We start from the raw sequence: 19,952 nt of genomic DNA on the forward strand, positions 1-19,952 counted from the left end.
AGGAGGACGAGACTCCTTGATCTTTGTCTAGACTGCCAGGACGAGGTGGACTCGGGGAGGGCTGAGAAGGTCGGGCCCTGCGTGTCTAGTAAAAAAACATCCTGGGCTAGAGTTGGGGGAGGGAGATACTCTTTTCCTCCCGTGGCGTCAGACAAAAAAAGAGCCTGCCCAGACAATCGGCAAACCATCGGTCTGGAAAGGAGTACTGTGAGAGGCTTCTTAGAGACCGAGTCCACTCTCCATTATCGGAACCAGAGGGCCTTACGGATGGCTATGGTATTTGAGGCGGCAATAACTGCGTAGGTAGCAGTGTCGAGGGAGGCCTGCATGAGGTACTCTGCCGCCTTAGCAATGTGAACTGTTACATCTGTGAGGGTCTGAGGGAAACTGGTAGTCCTGGTGCCTGTGCAACCCACACGGAAGGGGAGAGGGACCCGCAGCCTCAAGGCGGAGCGATCGAGCTGCTCCACTTGTCTGTCTGTCGGGTCCTTGAAGGAGGATGCATCAAGTAAAAGACAGGAGGGTCCTTCAGGCAGGCGGAAGCCGGGTGAGGGTCCACCGAGGCCGGATCGGCCCAGCCCTTAGAGACAGCTAAGCTAAAGGGGTACCGGGACTCCACGAGTTTATGGATACCGAAGCGCCGTCAAAAAACTTTTTTTTTTCTTTTTTCTAAGGTTTCTTCACCCTTTTAAAGGAGGCCGCATGGTCAGTAGTAGTGGATGGGAGATCTTCCACATGCAGAGTTTTGGTTAATTGCTACAATAAGGGAGTCCATCGCAGCTTGATTGCTCGGGGAGGTTGAAACCAAGGAATCATCCCGGTACAAACATCATTCCCCTTCCTCCGGCTCCTCAGAGACTGCGGAACATGTAGGAGAACCCCATCTGTGTACCCCAGAGGGAGAAGCATGGGGGTCATGCCCTTTTTCTGATCTGCAACCGGTGAAGCAGAGGGCTGATTCTTATCAGAAGGACCCTCTATAGAGGTGTCATCAGGCTGCGTTCTGTCCAGGTCCCCCGAGGGGTGTGAGGACGATGTTGCATAGCCAGCACCAGGCTCTGGGAACTGTGCCCATTCCGGGGGACTGGGAGCCGTAGGCTCTGGGCTGGCAGCGGTTGCTGCGGTGGTGGCGGGGGGGAGAGGGGGAGGGCTACATGGGCACCGGACTCACAGAAGGAAGAGGTGCTATCATCCCCTAGTAGCTCAGCGTGGCAGGATACATGTGACTGCAGCCTCTGGCTGATAAGCCACAAACTCTGATTGTAATGAGGGAGCAATGCTCTGCAGAGCTAATGTGCAAGTGAGGATATAACTCACCCAGAACACTGATGACCCCTCCCCCCCTCCTCCTGCGTCCCAGTTCCTGTGGGAAGGAGGAAGCCAGCTCTGAGAGACGCCCACAGGCTCTGATCACAATAAGAGGGAGCAATGCTCTGCAGGGCTCCTGTGTGAGGAGGGTTACGCGCGCTTTCGTGAGTGGGAGTGGCTTATCGAGTGTCGGAGGGGGCGGGGCTTAGCTCTGACAAGAAGGCATGAGAAAATATAATGAAAAAAAAAATGGTGGGAAGGGACTCCCCTTCCCCGCTCCAGCCCTGCACAGCAATGGTGGACAGAAAAAACTCTATAAGTGTACCGCAGCTGCGAGTGCACTGAATCCTGGGGGCTCTCCCCCCCACCACAGGTGGAATGCTATGCAGGAGTCTGCAATCAGCCCAATCCAGTCAGTGTGACCTTTGCTCCAATTCCTGTCAGGGAGCCAGTGTGGAGATTCTGACACCTGCTCTGCCCGGTCACAGAGCTTATATTAACTCAGAGCCTGCCAGAGGGACTGAGGAAGTTTTTCATCTGCTCTGGGCTCTGGAAAAATCTAAACGATCTCACCTCAGCTCCTGTGGAGATGGAGGTCTCTGCCTGGTCACGCTGGTGCAGAGCGTGTATCAACTCAGAGCCTGCCAGAGGGACTGAGGAAGTTTTTCATCTGCTCTGGAAATCGGAAGGATCTCAGCTCAGCTCCTGTGGAGATGGCAGTCTGACACTTGCTGCCTGGTCACGCTGGTGCAGAGCGTGTATCAACTCAGAGCCTGCAAGAGGGACTGAGGAAGTTTTCATCTGCTCTGGGCTCTGGAAAATCGGTGCCTGTGAGAACCGTCGCCTAGTGAGTAACAGCCCAGGATCCAGCGTCGCAGGAGGGGGTACAGGGAGGCGACACTCCACGTTCCCGCCTGTTGATGGTTTTGGGAAATCGGTGCACGAAGGAAACCGTCGCCCTCTAAAAACAAAAAATTCTTGCTGCAGTAGTCTGCAGAGATGTGCCTCCTATAGACACTAAGCTAAAACTGAAGTAGCCTGGCTGGACCAGGGGGTGTATACTGCAGGGGAGGAACTAACATCTTTGCATCTACTTAGTGTCCTCCTATGGATAAGCAGCATAACACCCATGGTCATGTGTTCCCCAATGAGGCGTCAGAGGAAAAATCTTTTTTTCCACTCATGAATAGTGGTTGGGTGAAGCCTTTTATTGTCAAACTACTGTTTTCTCTTTTCATAATGACAACCAGAAACATCCATATAACTCTGATCTAAGATCACATCCCCCAGTTCTTAATACGTGTATTGCTCCCTCTAACATCAATGACAGCTTGAAGTCTTTTGTGGTAGTTGTGGATGAGGCTCTTTATTTTCTCAGATGATAAAGCTGCCCATTCTTCTTGGCAATAAGCCTACAGTTCCTGTAAATTCCTGGGCTTTCTTGCATGAACTGCGCGCTTGAGTTCTCCCCAGAGTGGCTCAATGATATTGAGGTCAGGAGACTGAGATGACCACTCCAGAACCTTCACTTTGTTCTGCTGTAGACAATGACAGGTCAACTTGGCCTTGTGTGTTCGCTGTCATGTTGGAACGTCCAAGTACGTCCCATGCGCAGCTTCCAGGCTGATGAGTGCAAATTTGCCTCCAGTGTTTGCTGATTATGTGCTGTATTCATCTTTCCTTCAACTTTGACCAAGTTTCCTGTGCCTTTGTAGCTCACACATCCCCACATCATCAGCGATCCACCTCCGTGCTTTACAGTAGGAATGGTGTTCCTTTCATCATAGGCCTTGTTGACACCTCTCCAAATGTAACGTTCATGGTTGTGGGAAAAAAGTTTGATTTTGGTCTCATCACTCCAAATTACCTTGTTTCAGAAGTTTGGAGTCTTGTGCTGTTTTGTGTATCGTAGGCTAGATAATTTGTGGCATTTGCACAGTAATGGCTTTTTTCTGGCGACTTGACCTTGCAGCCCATTTTTCTTCAAGTGTCTCCTTATTGTGCATCTTGAAACAGCCACACCGCTAGTTTTCAGTGAGTCCTGTATTTCAGCTGATGTTATTTGTGGGTTTTTCTTTGTACCCCGAACAATTTTCCTGGTAGTTGCGGCCGAAATTTTTGTTGGTCTACCTGATCGTGGTTTGGATTTTACAGAGCACTTGATTTTCTATTTGTTAATCACTGCTGACTGGCATTATCAATTCCTTGGATATCTTTTTGTATCCCTTTCCTGTTTTATACAGTTCCACTATCTTTTTCCATAGATCCGATGACAATTCTTTAGCTTTCCCCATGACTCACAATCCAGAAACATCAGTGGCTGGATGAAAGATGCAAGAATATGTCTGGATCACAGAAACTCACTCTGCTTTTATACATACACACTGATTACAAGCAAACAGGTCACATGTGAGGATATTACCTTTATTAGCCATTCAAACCCATTTGCGTCAACTTCTGTGCATGTTATCAGGCCACAATCACCAGGGAATGTGAACTTTTGATCAGGGTCATTTTGGATGTTTTTGGTTGTCATTATAATTTAAAAAGAGAAACTACAGTAGTTTGAAAAAAGATTTTGCGTTCTCACTCATATTCTCTTCAAAAAAAAAAAAGCAAAAAATCTACCGGGGTATGTAAAATTTTGAGCACAAATGTATAAAGATTATGTAGAGACAAACTGTAAGATCTAGTCTGAAACGTGTTAAAATGTTTAATAATAACCCATGGCATTGGCTTGTACAGCAAGACACTGCTTGGGGGTGACATTATTGTATACTGTACATTGTACACCTTCACTGCTTGGCGAAGAGGATTTCCCTATCTATTAGCTATGTAAGATTACTTATTTGCACGCTCCCACATGTGCCCTATATAGCAATTTCTGAAAAGAGACGACACCCCCCTCTGGCATGGAGGAGAGGAGCTGTATTTACTTCTGTATATACAGTTCCATTCAAAGGTATATTTTTAGTATCATAGCGATAATCATGTAATAGATCATAATGAAATGCCCATAAGTGGCAAACCGCTATGATGTAAGGAAATAGTTCTAATAATATATACGATGCTTTCATGTATTTATTAGTGATGAGCGAGTACCAAAAAGCTCGGGTGCTCGAGGCTCGGGCCGAGCCTCCCAAGATACTCGTGTACTCGGCCCGAGCACCGAGCCCAATGTTATCCTATGGGAGACCCGAGTATTTTTGTGAAATCACTCCCGGCAGCATGTAGAAACCAGAAAACTGTAAATTAAAAAAAAAAACGTGCGTGTGTGTGTAAGCGTGCATATATATATACACGCGGAGTGGAGTGCGGGAGGGGCCGTAGCCGAGCGGGGAAGTGTCGGGCTAAAGGCACGTTCACGCTGTGCGGGCTGGCCAATCACTGCAATTCCACAACAGGGCTGTGGCATTGCAGTGGTCTGCCAGCCAATCCCTGCATAAGGGATGGCTGTAAAAAGAGCGCCAACATGAAGACCACGAGTACAGCACGAGTATCACGAGATTACTCGGTCCCCGCCGAGTAGCCCGAGTACATTGATACTCGTGCGAGTACCGAGTAGTAACAAGCATACTCGCTCATCACTAGTATTTATCGATATCGCTGAGAAAATGTAATTTTCACCTACAGTGCAGTGCTACAAACTCGCTCTTATGGATTCTCGATTCGTATTGTAGTGCATATGGCAATGGCGCATCTGCGAGCGGAGGTAAACTTTACTGACCAATTGGGAGAAATGATTTGGCTCCTTTTTTGGAATGTTTTTGGAAGATTTACACGAGGGAAGAATGCAGCTTAAAGAACAGACTCAGCACGGACACAGCATGGTGCATGCCAGACATAGCTCCGGGAACAGAGGAGATCCCCTGATATCAGCGGGGACAACAGAATCTTTCCTGTAGCGTCAGGAACTCCGGTGCTTTTACTACACGGCTTTTATAGAAATCTATCACTGAATCCCTGATGTTTAGAAATCATGCACAAAATATGCTATCATAGTGTATATATTACCCATACAATGCTAGGCTTTGTCCATATCCCTTTAGCTCAAGAGATATGTCAAGCTGCACTGAAAGAGTCAATATCAATGTATGTAGGAATATATTCTCATGCCACACTAATTAAAGGGTTACTCCCAATTTGATCACTGGGGTCTGACTGGTGGGTCCCCTAGCAATCTCATTCCCAAAAATAGGGCTCTAAAACTGACCGGATAGAAGGGAGCAATGACTCTACATGCGTTCAGCTTCTATGATACGTTTGCATTAGGAATAATCCTTTAAAACCTCATTTGACTGCAATGTGTTCGTAAAAAGCTCCCTAATAGGAACACACGGGCATGTTTGAAGAGTAATTCCCAATTATCTGCTGATTATTAATATCCTTTTTTCCATCCTGTCACATGTGAATTGCAAAATATTCTGAAAGTTTGTACGTAATGGTGTATACTGCAGTCCTATGTACTACCAATATTAAGAGACGTTTTTGTGTCTTCTCCAGCTAAATGCAGATTTCTATATTCTGAATAACAGGACTGTACTCATATAGTGGGGTTCACCAGGTATTTTAGAGACCCTCTCTACGCCATCCTGTGGGGCTTATGTACGAGATATCACTATAAATGAGCAATGGATTGAGCACCCCGCACTATAGTCTACTGACTCAGCCAACTTGGAAAAAACTCTTGGTATCACTTACATCGACTACACCCTGGAGAACACCGTCCTTCACTTTCTGATGACTGGCCAACAACTTTTCAATCTCTGTCTGAGCCAACGCTTCCACATCAGCAGCCTGATCCTGGTGAAGGACATGAAAGGCAGAAGTCAGAAAGGACAAAGCAGCAGAAAATCCATAATGGGTGTCATGTTAAGAAGCCTTATCCACGTGCTGTGGCACCCTATGACCATGCGCACACATTCAGTGTATGGTGAGTTTTTTACCTCGTCTGTAAGCCAAAAGAGTGGAACACTAAAGGGGGCTTTACACGATACGATATCGTTAATGTTTTATCGTCGGGTCAAGGTGTTAGTGACGCACATCCGGCGTCATTAACGATATCGCAGCGTGTGACACTGACCAGCGACCTTAAGCGACCTCAAAATGGTGAAAATCGTTCATCATGGAGAGGTCGTCCCAAACTCAAAAATCGGTAAGGGTTGTTTATCCAGGTGGTTCATCGCTCATGCGGCAGCACACATCGCTATGTGTGACACCGCAGGAGAGAGGAACGTCTCCTTACCTGCCGCCGGCCACAATGCGGAAGGAAGGAGGTGGGCGGGATGTTACGTCCTGCTCATCTCCGCCCCTCCGCTTTGATTGGCTGGCCGCTTAGTGACGTTGCGGTGACGTCGCTGTGATGCCGAACGTCCCTCCCCCATTGTTCGGCAGTCAGAGCGACGACGCCGACCAGGTAAGTATGTGTGACGCTGCCGTAGCGATAATGTTCGCTACAGCAGCGATCACAAACAATCGCATGTACGACGGGGGCGGGTACTTACACGCTCGCTATCGCTACAAATTGCTAGCAATATCGCTACCGTGTAAAGCCCCCTTTAGGCTATGTGCCCACGGGAGCTGGTTCCTGTGGATTTTGCTGCGGAAAACCTGCAGATTTATCTGGATTTTCTAGATAAATCAGCAGGTTTCAGCAAGTACAGACACTCCCCATGTTATCCTATGGGACATGGGGAGTGTCTGTGTCCCTGCTGCGGTATATGCGGCTGCGGAATATGCTGTGGATGTCCCGCAGCCGCACATGACTGCATGTCAATTATTCCTGCGGATTTTCCTGCGGAAATCCCGGCCCTCTACTATGGAGATAGAGGCTGGGACGTCCGCAGGTAAGTCGCACGAATGTCCACAGGTTTACCGCAACAATTCCACTGGAATCCCGCAGCTATGTATAGCTGCGGATGGCGGGGAGGTGATGCGGGAAACCTGCGGCCGTACCTGCGGATATATCCGCAGGTACAAGCTCCCGTGGGCACATAGCCTTAGAGGAAAAATATAATAGAAATGTGCACCTATACTGGGGTGAAAAATCATCAAATACTCAATATGTGCATGTGCCCTTACTGTGGCAATGTTTGCCTTAATTTCCCGCCAATCTTTGTGTCTTAGCCTTTAGAAACAAGGTGTCAGATCGGCACAAAAATACTGCAATCAATCACAGACTGCAGCGTTCACGTTTCAATAAGTCATTGCACAGGGCCAGGAAGCAAAGATTGGCGGTTTTAGCATCTGAAAAACGGTAAATGTGCACAGATTTACATATACAATGTTCCCTACTGACACTTTTCTGTGTATCGATGTTGTTTATACACCATAGCAGAAATAGATGGAATAACATCCTTATCTAACAAACTTGAGAATTTCTTTCTGAGATCAGAATCCCCCCGCTATACAGTGGGTACGGAAAGTATTCACACCCCTTTAAATTTTTTACTCATTGTCTCATTGCAGCCATTTGGTAAATTCAAAAAAAGAGACTTTTGTTACTTACCGTAAATTCTTTTTCTTATAGTTCCGTATTGGGAGACCCAGACCATGGGTGTTTAGCTTCTGCCTCCGGAGGACACACAAAGTACTACACTTAAAAGTGTAGCTCCTCCCTCTAAGCTTATACACCCCCTGGTAGCCAGTCCTAGCCAGTTTAGTGCAAAAGCTGAAGGAGCATAGCCACCCACAAGTAGAACCGAGTAAGAACCGGAACAACCGGAGACTCTGTCCACGACAACAGCCGGTGATAACACACGGAACAAGAAAATTGCCAACAGGCAACAGGGAGGGAGCTGGGTCTCCCAATACGGAACTATAAGAAAAAGAATTTACGGTAAGTAACAAAATTCTCTTTTTCTTTATCATTCCTTTGGGAGACCCAGACCATGGGACGTTCCAAAGCTGTCCCTGGGTGGGAATAAACAGAAAAAACTAAGAAGTAGGCGGAGCCTAACTTCACAAGTGGGCGACAGCCGCCTGACGGATGCGTCTGCCCAAGCTCGCATCTGCCGAAGCATGAGCATGCACTTGGTAGTGCTTCAAAAAGGTATGCAGGCTAGTCCAAGTGGCAGCCTGACAGACTTGTTGAGCCGTAGCCTGGTGCCTAAAAGCCCAAGAGGCACCGACAGCTCTGGTCGAGTGTGCTTTGATCCCCGGCGGGGGAGGCACCTGAGTACTCTGGTAGGCGTCAGAAATGGTCGATCTAATCCAACGGGCCAAGGTCGGCTTAGAAGCAGAGAGACCCTTGCGCCGCCCTGTGGTTAGCACAAAAAGAGAGGTGCACAGCCTAAGCGCAGCGGTGCGAGACACATAAATCCGGAGAGCACGCACCAGATCTAGAGTATGCAGCGCTTTCTCAAAGCGATGAACAGGAGCCGGACAGAAGGACGGCAAGGAAATATCCTGGTTAAAGTGGAAGGGAGAGACCACCTTAGGAAGAAAGTCCGGGGTCGGACGGAGAACTACCTTGTCTTGGTGAAAAACCAAAAAAAGGTGACTCCGAGGAGAGCGCAGCCAAATCAGAGACTCTCCTGAGAGAAGTTATGGCAACTAGAAAGGCCACCTTTTGAGAAAGACGATACAAAGAAACCTCCCTAAGGGGCTCGAAAGGGGGTTTCTGCAATACCGTGAGGACCAAGTTAAGGTCCCAGGGATCCAAGGGCCGCCGATAAGGCGGAATGATGTGAGACGCACCTTGCATGAAGGTGCGGACCTGAGCCAGCCGGGCGAGACGCCGCTGGAACAGCACTGATAGAGCTGAGACTTGTCCCTTGAGAGAGTTGAGGGACAGTCCTAGCTGCAGACCGGACTGTAAAAAAGACAGAAGGGTCGGCAACGAGAATGGCCAAGGAGAGAGGCCGGAAGAGCGACACCAGGACAGGAAATTTTTCCAAGTCCTGTGATAGATCTTGACGGAGGAAGACTTACGGGCCCGAGTCATAGTGGAGATGACTTCAGGAGGAATACCAGAAGCCATCAAAATCCAGGACTCAAGAGCCACACCGTCAATTTGAGCGCCGCAGAATTCGGGCGGAAAAACGGACCTTGAGAGAGCAGGTCTGGACGGTCCGGAAGATGCCACGGCATCTCCACGGACAGTTGGAGCAGGTCCGGATACCAAGCTCGCCTGGGCCAGTCCGGTGCAATGAGGATGACTCGACGGCCCTCCATTTTGATCTTGCGCAGGACTCTGGGCAAGAGAGCTAGAGGGGGAAACACGTAGGACAGACGAAACTGGGACCAGTCTTGAACCAGAGCATCCGCGGCGAAGGCCTGAGGATCGTGGGAGCGAGCCACGTAAACTGGAACCTTGTTGTTGTGACGGGATGCCATTAGGTCCACGTCCGGAGTGCCCCACTTGCGGCAGATTGACTGAAACACTGCCGGGTGCAGGGACCACTCGCCACCGTCCACGGATTGACGGCTGAGATAATCTGCCTCCCAGTTTTCTACGCCAGGGATGTGGACTGCGGATATGGTGGACTTGGAGTCCTCCGCCCATTGAAGAATGCGTTGGACCTCCAACATTGCCAGGCGGCTGCGTGTCCCGCCTTGGTGATTGATGTAGGCAACCGCTGTCGCGTTGTCTGACTGGACTCGAATGTGCCTGCCCGCCAACAGGTGATGAAAGGCTAGGAGAGCTAGAAGCACAGCTCTGGTTTCCAGCAAATTGATTGAAAGGGCTGACTCGGACGGAGTCCAAGTGCCCTGTGCTCTGTGGTGGAGATGTACCGCTCCCCAGCCGGATAGGCTGGCACCCGTGGTGAGAATCACCCAGGACGGAGTCAGGAAGGAGCGCCCTTGGGACAGGGAGAGGGGTCGAAGCCACCACTGAAGAGAGCTCCTGATCCGTGGCGACAGAGCCACTAACCTCTGTAAGGAGGAAGGCCGCTTGTCCCAACAGCGGAGAATGTCCAGCTGCAGAGAACGCAGATGGAACTGGGCAAACGGAACCGCCTCCATGGAGGCCACCATTTGACCCAGCACCTGCATCAGGCGCCTGAGGGAATAACGGCGGGGCCTCAGGAGAGAGCGCACCGCTAGCCGGAGAGACTGCTGTTTGATTAAGGGCAACTTCACAAGTGCCGGCAAAGTCTCAAACTGCATCCCTAGGTACGTGAGACTCTGGGTCGGAGTCAGAGTGGATTTGGGAAGATTGACACTCCACCCGAATTGGGCTAGGGTGGCGAGAGTGAGCGAAACACTCCGCTGACAGTCTGCGCTGGATGTACCCTTGACCAGAAGGTCGTCCAGATAAGGAAGCACTGCTAACCCCTGGAGGTGCAGGACCGCAATCACTGCCGCCATGACCTTGGTGAATACCCGTGGGGCCGTGGCTAACCCGAAGGGGAGAGCCACGAATTGGAAATGATCCTCTCCTATCGCAAAACGTAACCAACGCTGATGTGACACTGCGATTGGCACATGTAGATAGGCATCTCTGATGTCGATGGACGCCAGGAACTCCCCTTGGGTCATAAAGGCAATGACTGATCGCAGAGACTCCATGCGAAAATGCCGCACCCGGACATGCTTGTTGAGAAGCTTGAGATCCAGGATGGGCCGGAAGGTACCGTCCTTTTTTGGAACTAGGAAGAGATTTGAGTAAAAACCTCTGAACCGTTCCTAAGCGGGAACTGGGACAATCACTCCGTTTGCCTGCAAGGACGCCACGGCCTGCGAGAAGGCGGCGGCCTTGGAGCAGGGGGGAGTTGAGAGAAAAAATCTGTTTGGAGGGCTGGAAGAGAATTCTATCCTGTAGCCGTGAGATATGATGTCTCTCACCCACTGATCGGAGACTTGCTTTAACCAAGCGTCGCCAAAGTGGGAGAGCCTGCCACCGACTAAGGACGTGGCTGGAGCGGGCCGAGGGTCATGAGGAAGCTGCCTTAGTGGCAGAACCTCCTGCGGTCTTCTGCGGACGCGCTTTTGGGCGCCAGTTGGATTTCTGATCCTTGGCTGAGTTAGCGGACGAGGCGGAAGGCTTAGAGGACGACCAGTTGGAGGAACGAAAGGAACGAAACCTCGATTGATTCCTACCCTGGGCGGGTTTCCTGGTCTTGGTTTGTGGCATGGAAGTACTCTTCCCGCCAGTAGCTTCTTTAATGATTTCATCCAGCTGTTCACCAAACAGCCGTGAACCAGCAAAAGGGAGCCCAGCAAGAAACTTCTTGGAAGAAGCATCTGCCTTCCACTCTCGAAGCCACAAAATCCTGCGGATAACAAGAGAATTAGCTGAAGCCACCGCAGTGCGGTGAGCAGCCTCTAGCATGGCAGACATGGCATAAGATGAAAAAGCTGAAGCCTGAGCAGTTAAGGTAACCATCTCAGGCATAGATTCCTTGGTGAGGGAATGCATCTCCTCTAGAGAAGCAGAGATGGCTTTGAGAGCCCACACTGCTGCAAAAGTCGGGGGAAACGCGGCCCTCGCAGCTTCATACACAGATTTGGCCAGAAGGTCAATCTGACGGTCAGTGGAATCCGTAAGTGAGGTGCCGTCAGCCACCGACACAACGGTCCGGGCTGATAGCCTAGACACCGGAGGGTCTACCTTTGGGGAGTGAGACCACTCCTTGACCACCTCAGGTGGAAATGGAAACCGGTCATCAGAACCACGCTTTGGAAAGCGTTTGTCAGGGCAGGCCCTGGGTTTGGTCACAGCGGTCTGAAAACTGGAGTGGTTAAAGAACACACTCTTCACTCTCTTAGGCGAGGTAAACTGATGTTTTTCTGCCAAAGAGAGTTGCTCCTCTGACACTGACGGATTGAGATCCAGCACAGAATTAATAGAAGCAATCAAATCACTAAGATCTGAGTCACCCTCAGAGAAATCGATGGGATACATAGCCTCCGAGCCCCCAGTGAGGGCATCCTCCTCATCTTGAGAGTCAGCTCTTGAGACAGAGCCGTGGGATGGGGAGGGGGAGGAAACCCTGCACCTTCTCTTAGAAGGACGGGGTCTGGGATCAGATGATGAATCCTCCGTGAGCTCCGATGGACGGAGGTCAGAGGATAGGAGTCCTCTGTCAAGAGTATTAGAGGCACCCTGTGAGGGAGGCTGATGCATATTCATCAAAGTCCTGGACAAAAGTCCCATGGACTCAGCAAATGACTGGGATATGGACCTAGAAAAGGACTCTACCCAGGCCGGGGGTTCAATCACAGGTGCAGCAGCAGCCTGAGAGACCACTGGGGGTGAGACTCCAGGCTGTGGCACCGCCAAGTTAGAGCAACCATCACAGTGTGGATAAATGCTCGGCTCAGGCAGCAGGAGCTTACATGCAGTGCATGCAGAATAAAGCTTTGGAGCCTTGCTCTTTGTGTGAGACATGCTGCTGGAGTGGGGGCTTTGCAGAGAATGAACCCCAGGGAGAATATACAGAGGTCCACAACCGGAGACCGGCTGTGGCTTACCAGACCGCTGAGCGCGGTGTTGTGTGCCCTCCAGATCCCGAAGCCCGGTCCCCCAGTCGCAGCACCTCAGCAGAGATGCAGAATGCAGGATGTCCCAGAGCAGAGTGAACTCTGCCTGAGAAATGGAGAGAGGGGGCGGGACTAGGGGGCGTTCCTATAAAAGAGCGGGAACTGGAGGGCTATAGAGACCTGCAGGGAAGGAGGGACGCCCCAGCAGTGGGGAGTGTCCCTCCCCTGTGTAGAACGGCCGCCGGGAGGAGACGAACCTGTCCCTCTGCATGAGTGACATGCGAGGGCAGGAAAATGAAACTAGGCCTCCGGCGAAGCCGGGGCCTAAATTTAAGCGGCGAGGCCGACAAGCAGGCACCATCGGCGCGGTTCTCAGGCAAAAGCTAGAGAACCCGCCGGAAAAGTTAAAACAATCACATACAGCATACTCTCCCCTTACAATAAAGAACCGGGACCCCCAACATAAACGTCTCAGGTACTTAGCTGCTGAGACGCAGGGCCATGTCCCTGGGGATGAGTGCTCCGGTCCAACAGAATCCTCAAGGGGCTGTGGATGGAGACCGGACTCCTGCCAGGCATGGAGACCGTGCTGGCTCCCACTTCAAGCCAGAGCCCAGAAGGGATGGTGAAGGAGCGCGGCATGTAAGGCTGCAGCCTTGTAAATCAACCTTAACAACACCGCCGACACAGTGGGGTGAGAAGGGACATGCCGGGAGTCTAGACATGGACCCGCTTTTCTTCAAACTCTTTCCAAAAGTCAAACAAATCAGATGAGAATGCATGTGTGGATGTATGCCTCCTGACACAAAGCAATAAACTGGCTAGGACTGGCTACCAGGGGGTGTATAAGCTCAGAGGGAGGAGCTACACTTTTAAGTGTAGTACTTTGTGTGTCCTCCGGAGGCAGAGGCAGCTTTATCAGTGCAGAACAGATCAGTACAGAGTGAGGGGGTGGGGGGTGGGGGTATTCTGACTACAATAAAAAAATCATATGATGAGGTCAGATAGCCGAACAGTTCCCACTTCGATCTAATGCGTCTCACCTGCTGCAGATCACTTAACACATATAGCTGTCTCTCCAGCTCCGCAGCCTCAAGAGTTTTCATTGAATGGCCCCGGTCTCGGTAATCTCGCAGTTGTTGCAGATCTTTCTGGGCTTCTCGTATGTTTTCCTCACAATTCTGAAGCTGACAACGCACTACTGAAATTGACACACAACGCAACAGGATTTCACTCTATAACACTAGACGTCCCAGAGAGGGGTAATTTAACATTTCTACCATTGGAACCCTATGGAGCTCGAAATTCCTGGGACTTCTAGTGTTAATTAAGGCTCCTTTTTTGTCACTTTTTTTGCTGTCAAAAAACCCTCAAAACATTAATTTATGTGGGGTTTTTTCATGTTTTTTTTTTAAAACCCTGTGGAGAAGACTATGGAAACACAACTAGGAAAAAAAGTCACAGCTATAACATATAAGATCCAAAAGAGTAGAAATGCAAGAATGCAACAAAAGAAAACATCTTCCTATTGAACACGACAATAAATGGCGTGGTAAAAAAAAACCTGGTAAAGAATGGCAGAAAAAATGGTAAATGTAACGGGACTCATATAAAAAAAGACTATTTCTAATTGTGTACAGTGCAAGAAAATGGAAAATAGGTTGTGTCCTTTTAAGAACATCTGGATGTGTAAGTAAATGTTGCAGAATAGACATCAGAGTCATTCTCAAATTAACAACTTATTCCATATCCTTAGGATAGGGAATAACTTGCTGATTTCTGGGGGTCTGACCACTGGAACCCCCAGCGACCCCTGAGATCAGAACCACAAGAACATGGTACTGTTGGACTGGGCTGATTGGATCGGAGGTGCGCATGCTCAACCTTTGGGGCTGCTGGAGTACAGCACTCGGCTATTACCAGCAATCCCATAGACACTTAATGGAGCAGAGGTCAAGTATGTGCACCCGACTATATTCAAGATTGGGTTGCAAGGCTGCATTCTCTTGATGTCACAGACCCAGTCTTGGAATTATTGGGAGTCCTGATGAATAGGATCCCAGCAATCAGCAAATTATCCCCTATTCAACTGACTGAAGATAACTTGTTATTTATAGGGAATCTCACCAGGTTTTTGCTCCCCCATCTGAGAGCAGAGACCCTGATTTCAGAGATGTGTCACTTACTGAGCTGTTTGCTGTCATTTTGATAAAATCAATGTTTTCTCTGCTGCAGATTTCGCAGTTATACAGATCTAATGAATATGCTGGACTACCTGACAGCAGGACAAGTAGTCCTGTAATGATAATCTACTGCTGATTAACCCCTTAACGACCGCGGGCCGTAAAATTACGTCCTAAATGACATAATCTTACTGCCCGCGGTCCTCCGGCGGCAGCATGCCGCGATCGGCACACATCTCAGCTGATTTTCACAGCTGAGATGTGTGCCTGCTAGGCACGAGCAGAATCGTTATCTGCTCGTGCCGATTAACCCCTTATAATGGCGCTGTCAATACATGACAGCGCATTATAAGCGCAATCGCGGTAAAGTTTTACTTACCGCCGAAACCGGAAGTCACGTGACGCGATCACGTGACTCCCGATAGTTGCCATGGTAGTACAGGGTCATGTGATGACTCCTGTACTACACATGAATTGGTTTCACTTTCGCTGTGCCCGGAGCACAGCAAAAGAGAAAGACAGCGTATCTGCTGTTTACAGCCTTCCAGCTGTAATCAGCAGATACTGCAGAGCGATCGGAATGCTGATCGCAATAGCCCCCTAGGGGGACTAGTAAAATAAAAAAAAAAAGTAAAAAAATAAGTTTTAAAAAATTAAAAAAAAACAAAAAAACCTAAAAGTTCAAATCACCCCCCATTCGCCCCATTAAAAATTAAAGGGTTAAAAAAATAAAAAATATACACACATTTGGTATCGCCGCGTTCAGAAACGCCCGATCTATCAAAATATAAAATCAATTAATCTGATCAGTAAACGGCGTAGCGGCAAAAAAATTCCAAACGCCAAAACGACGTTTTTTTGTCGCCACAACTTTTGCGCAAAATGCAATAAGAGGCGATCAAAACGTAGCATCTGCGCAAAAATGGTACCGTTAAAAACGTCAGCTCGAGACGGAAAAAATAAGCCGTCATTGAGCCTAAGATCCCGAAAAATGAGAACGCTACGGGTCACGGAATATGGCGTAAAACGTGCGCCACTTTTTTCGGACAAACTTCCGATTTTTTTTTAACCCCTTATATAAAAGTAAACCTATACATGTTTGGTGTCTACGAACTCGCACTGACCTGAGGCATCACACCCACACATCAGTTTTACCATATAGTGAACACAGTGAATAAAATATCTCAAAAACCATAGTGCTATCGCACTTTTTTTGCAATTTTTCAGCATTTGGAATTTTTTTGCCATTTTCTAGTACATAATATGGTAAAACTGATGGTTTCATTTAAAAGTACAGCTCGTTCCGCAAAAAATGAGCCCTCACATGACCATATTGACTGAAAAATAAAAAAGTTACGTCTCTCAGAAAAAGAATGGCGAAAAAAAAAAACGGAAAGCGAAAAATCGGCCGGTCGTGAAAGGGTTAAACAGTGATTTTATCAAAACTACACTAAGTAGCCCAGTAAGTGACACATCTCTGGAATCAGGTTTCTCTGTCTCTACATTATGCTGCTCTCAGAATAGGTGACAAAAACCTGGTGACAGATTCCCTTTAAGGGTAAGGTGTAGAGCTGCGGCTCCATCTGATGTGTGGGTGTGATGTGGCCATATGTCATAGTAGCTGGTGAACAAATTACATGGAAATGCAAGTATACTGATGACCTAATTGGCTGTGTGTAATAAGTATTAAATATACTGTACATGTATTTACCTATGTTCTATTTGTGGGGATACGGCCGCACACCAGCAGCTCTGTATGACCCTACCTTTACTGGTGAATTCTCTACATTTACCCCCTGGGTGCAGTGAATTCTCCCTTCCACGAATACTGCGATGTGGAGATGAAATCCTCCATTTTACGAGAGCTCATGTTACTGTGTTTAGGGAATGAGCTCAATTTAGGCTTTTGGGATAGGCGTCCAGTTTACAGATGGCTGCCAAGTGCTGATTCCTTGAGGTCCTGTGCTGTAATAACAACATTCCTGGAAGGTGGTGAACACTCATCTGGGTGACCTGCCGCAGTCACAGGACCCCGATATTAGGGGATCATTTACTGAGTATTTACAGATCAGGGAATCCTGTCACGGTATGTGTTTCTTAGTCTTAAGGGGGCTTTACAAGCAGCGATATCGCTAGCGAGCATACCCGCCCCCGTCGTTTGTGAGTCACGGGCAAATCACTGCCCGTGGTGCACAATATCGTTAGGAGCCGTCACACATACTTACCTGCCTAGCGACGTCGCTGTTGCCGGCGAACCGCCTCCTTTCAAAGGGGGCGGTTCGTGCGGTCACAGCGGCGTCACTAAGCGGCCGCCCAATAGAAGCGGATGGGCGGTGATGAGCGGCTGTAACATCCCGCCCACCTCCTTCCTTTCTCATTGACGGCGGCCGCAGGTAAGCTGCAGTTCGACGTTCCCGCGGTGTCACACGTAGTGATGTGTGCTGCCTCGGGAACGACGAACAACCTGCGTGCTCAACAATCAACGATTTTTTGAAAATGAACGACGTGTCAACAATGGACAATTTGGTGAGTATTTTCAATCGTTAATGGACGCTCGTTGGTGTCACACGCAATGACGTCGCTAACGATGCCGGATGTGCGTCACGGAATCCGTGACCCCGGCGATATATCGTTAGATTCGTCGTTGCGTGTAACGGGGCCTTTAGAGATGGAGACATCAGATGTTTCCATACTTAATTTATGGATAGTTATCGTTTGATTTCTTTGCCTCTGTGGATTGGATGGGTTGGTACTAACATCTGGTAAGAAATACATGTCAATTGCACCTTTAGAAACATATTTATTTAGAAAATTAGTGACGTATCCATTACTTATTTCACCCCTGTATATATGTATACATATACTGTATCTACTAGAGTACGAGGGGCTGCTGATAAGTCTTTGGCTTTGTGATCTTTTTTGTTTCCATGGTAACAAATGTTACATCACATGAAAGCCTTATGTGTCTAATATATGTTTTCAAAATTTTGTGTTTGTTGCTTATGGCAACAGTATTCTACGCATGCGGGAAAACAAAATGGCAGAGTCTCATGCGATATTCACAGCAACTGAGAGCAGAGGAGCGATAAAATTCTTGTTTCTGCAAGGAAAGTCCGCAAAGGATATTCATGGTGATATGTCGCAGACATTGGGGGATCAATGCCCTTCATATTCCACAGTTAAGAACTGGGTTGCCAAATTTAAAACGGGCCACTTCAGCACCAATGATGAGGAACGTCCTGGACGACCGAGAGTGGTTGTTGTTCCGGAGATGGTCGATTCTGTGCACAACCTCATACTGGAGAATCGACGAATTTCAGCTAAAGCAATAGCAAACATCATGGGGATTTCCCGTGAACGTATTTGTGTCATTATCCATGAACATTTGGACATGAGGAATCTATCTGCAAAGTGGGTCCCCAAATGTTTGACAACAGATCAGAGAAGCATGTGAGTGAAAACTTCCCGGTCCATTTGTCAGCGTTTCCGGACTGATAAGAACTTCCTGTATCGACTGGTCACTATGGATTAGACCTGGATTATTTGTATGACCCTGAAAACAAGGAAAAGTCAAAAGAGTGGAGGCACAGTGGTTCTCCTCGTCCAAATAAGTGCAGGGTGCAATAATCAACCACTAAGGTGATGGTGTATGTGTTCTGGTTATCAGGAGGGCGTGATGCTAGTGGACTACCTTCAAAAGGGTTCCACCATCAATGCAAAGTATTACATTAAACTTTTTGACCAACTGAAGGCAGCTCTGAAGGCCAAAAGGCGCTGCAAGCTGTCCAAAGAAATCTTGTCCTTGCAAGACAACGTCTCCACTCACACTGCACAAGCGACCACGGCCAAACTGGCAGAGCTGGGCTTCCAGCTGGTTTACCACCCACTTTATTCTCCAGATCTAGCTCCCTCTGACTATAATCTGTTTCCAAACCTGAAGAAACACCTCAAGGGTACCAAATTTCACACCATTTCTGATGCCATGGCTGCTACAGTGCCTGGTTTGAAGCACAACCGAAATCTTTTTTGCTAGGCTTACAGAACTTGGAATACCGATGCAAGAAGTGTGTTGACATCAGTGGAGAGTATGTGGAATAAATGTAACATTTCATCATCCTATCTTGTTTCTTTCTGGGTAAAGCCAAAGACTTATCATCAGCCGCGTGTATAAGCCGAGTTTTTCAGCCCATTTTTAATACTGAAAACACCCCCTCGGCTTAAACTCAAGTGAGGGTCCCACAAAAAATGATTCTCATCTGTCCTCCGTTCACGCAGTGTCCTCTTACCTGCTTCTTGCGGACTGCCACTGTTGTCTTCGGTGCTTTACTTCAGTTGAATGCTTTGCAGCGCTGCAAAGCATTCAACTGAAGTAAAGCGCTGATGACAACGGTGCCGGCCCCTGTACCGGCCGCGATCACTGAGGGGTCTATGTGCCTGCGGTCTGCATGAAGCAGGTAAGAGGACACCGCGGGAATGGAGGACGGGTGAGAATAATTTTGTGTGTGTCTGTGTATGTAAACAACAGCATAATAGGGGACAAGAAGGGGACCAGATTGAGGACATTACTACAGAGGACAATATGGGCACAATACTACAGGGGATAATATAGGCACAATACTACAGGGGAAAATATGGGCACTTTACTACAGAGGACAATATAGGCACACTGTTACAGGGGACAATATGGGCACATTACTACAGGAGACAATATGGGCACATTACTACAGGAGACAATATGAGCACATTACTATAGGAGACAATATGGGCACATTACTACAGGAGACAATACGAGCACATTACTATAGAAGACAATATGGGCACATTACTACAGGAGACAATACGAGCACATTACTACAAGAGACAATGTGGGCATATTACTACAGGAGACAATACGAGCACATTACTACAGGGCACAATACGGGCACATTACTACAGGGCACAAGGATGAGGCATATTACATTTTATTGGTATCTATTTTTATTTTTTTTATTCACCAGTGGCTGCTGCATTTCCCACCCTAGGCTTATACTCGAG

At 48.3% G+C, this 19,952-nt stretch overlaps 1 protein-coding gene across 1 annotated transcript in view; it reads right to left on the minus strand.

Annotated features, from left to right (window-relative positions):
* The window catches only part of C5H20orf96 (chromosome 5 C20orf96 homolog), a 67,024-nt gene that overhangs the window by 38,896 nt on the left and 8,176 nt on the right, over positions 1-19,952 (minus strand). Inside the window, exons 5-6 of the mRNA XM_075347819.1 lie at positions 13,779-13,936; positions 6,010-6,111 (exon numbers count right to left, since the gene is read on the minus strand). Coding sequence (XP_075203934.1) covers positions 6,010-6,111; positions 13,779-13,936 — 260 coding nt within the window. The remainder of the gene's footprint in view (positions 1-6,009; positions 6,112-13,778; positions 13,937-19,952) is intronic.

Source organism: Anomaloglossus baeobatrachus, chromosome 5 (assembly GCF_048569485.1).
Source record: "Anomaloglossus baeobatrachus isolate aAnoBae1 chromosome 5, aAnoBae1.hap1, whole genome shotgun sequence".
In the NCBI taxonomy this organism is placed as follows: Eukaryota; Metazoa; Chordata; class Amphibia; order Anura; family Aromobatidae; genus Anomaloglossus; species Anomaloglossus baeobatrachus.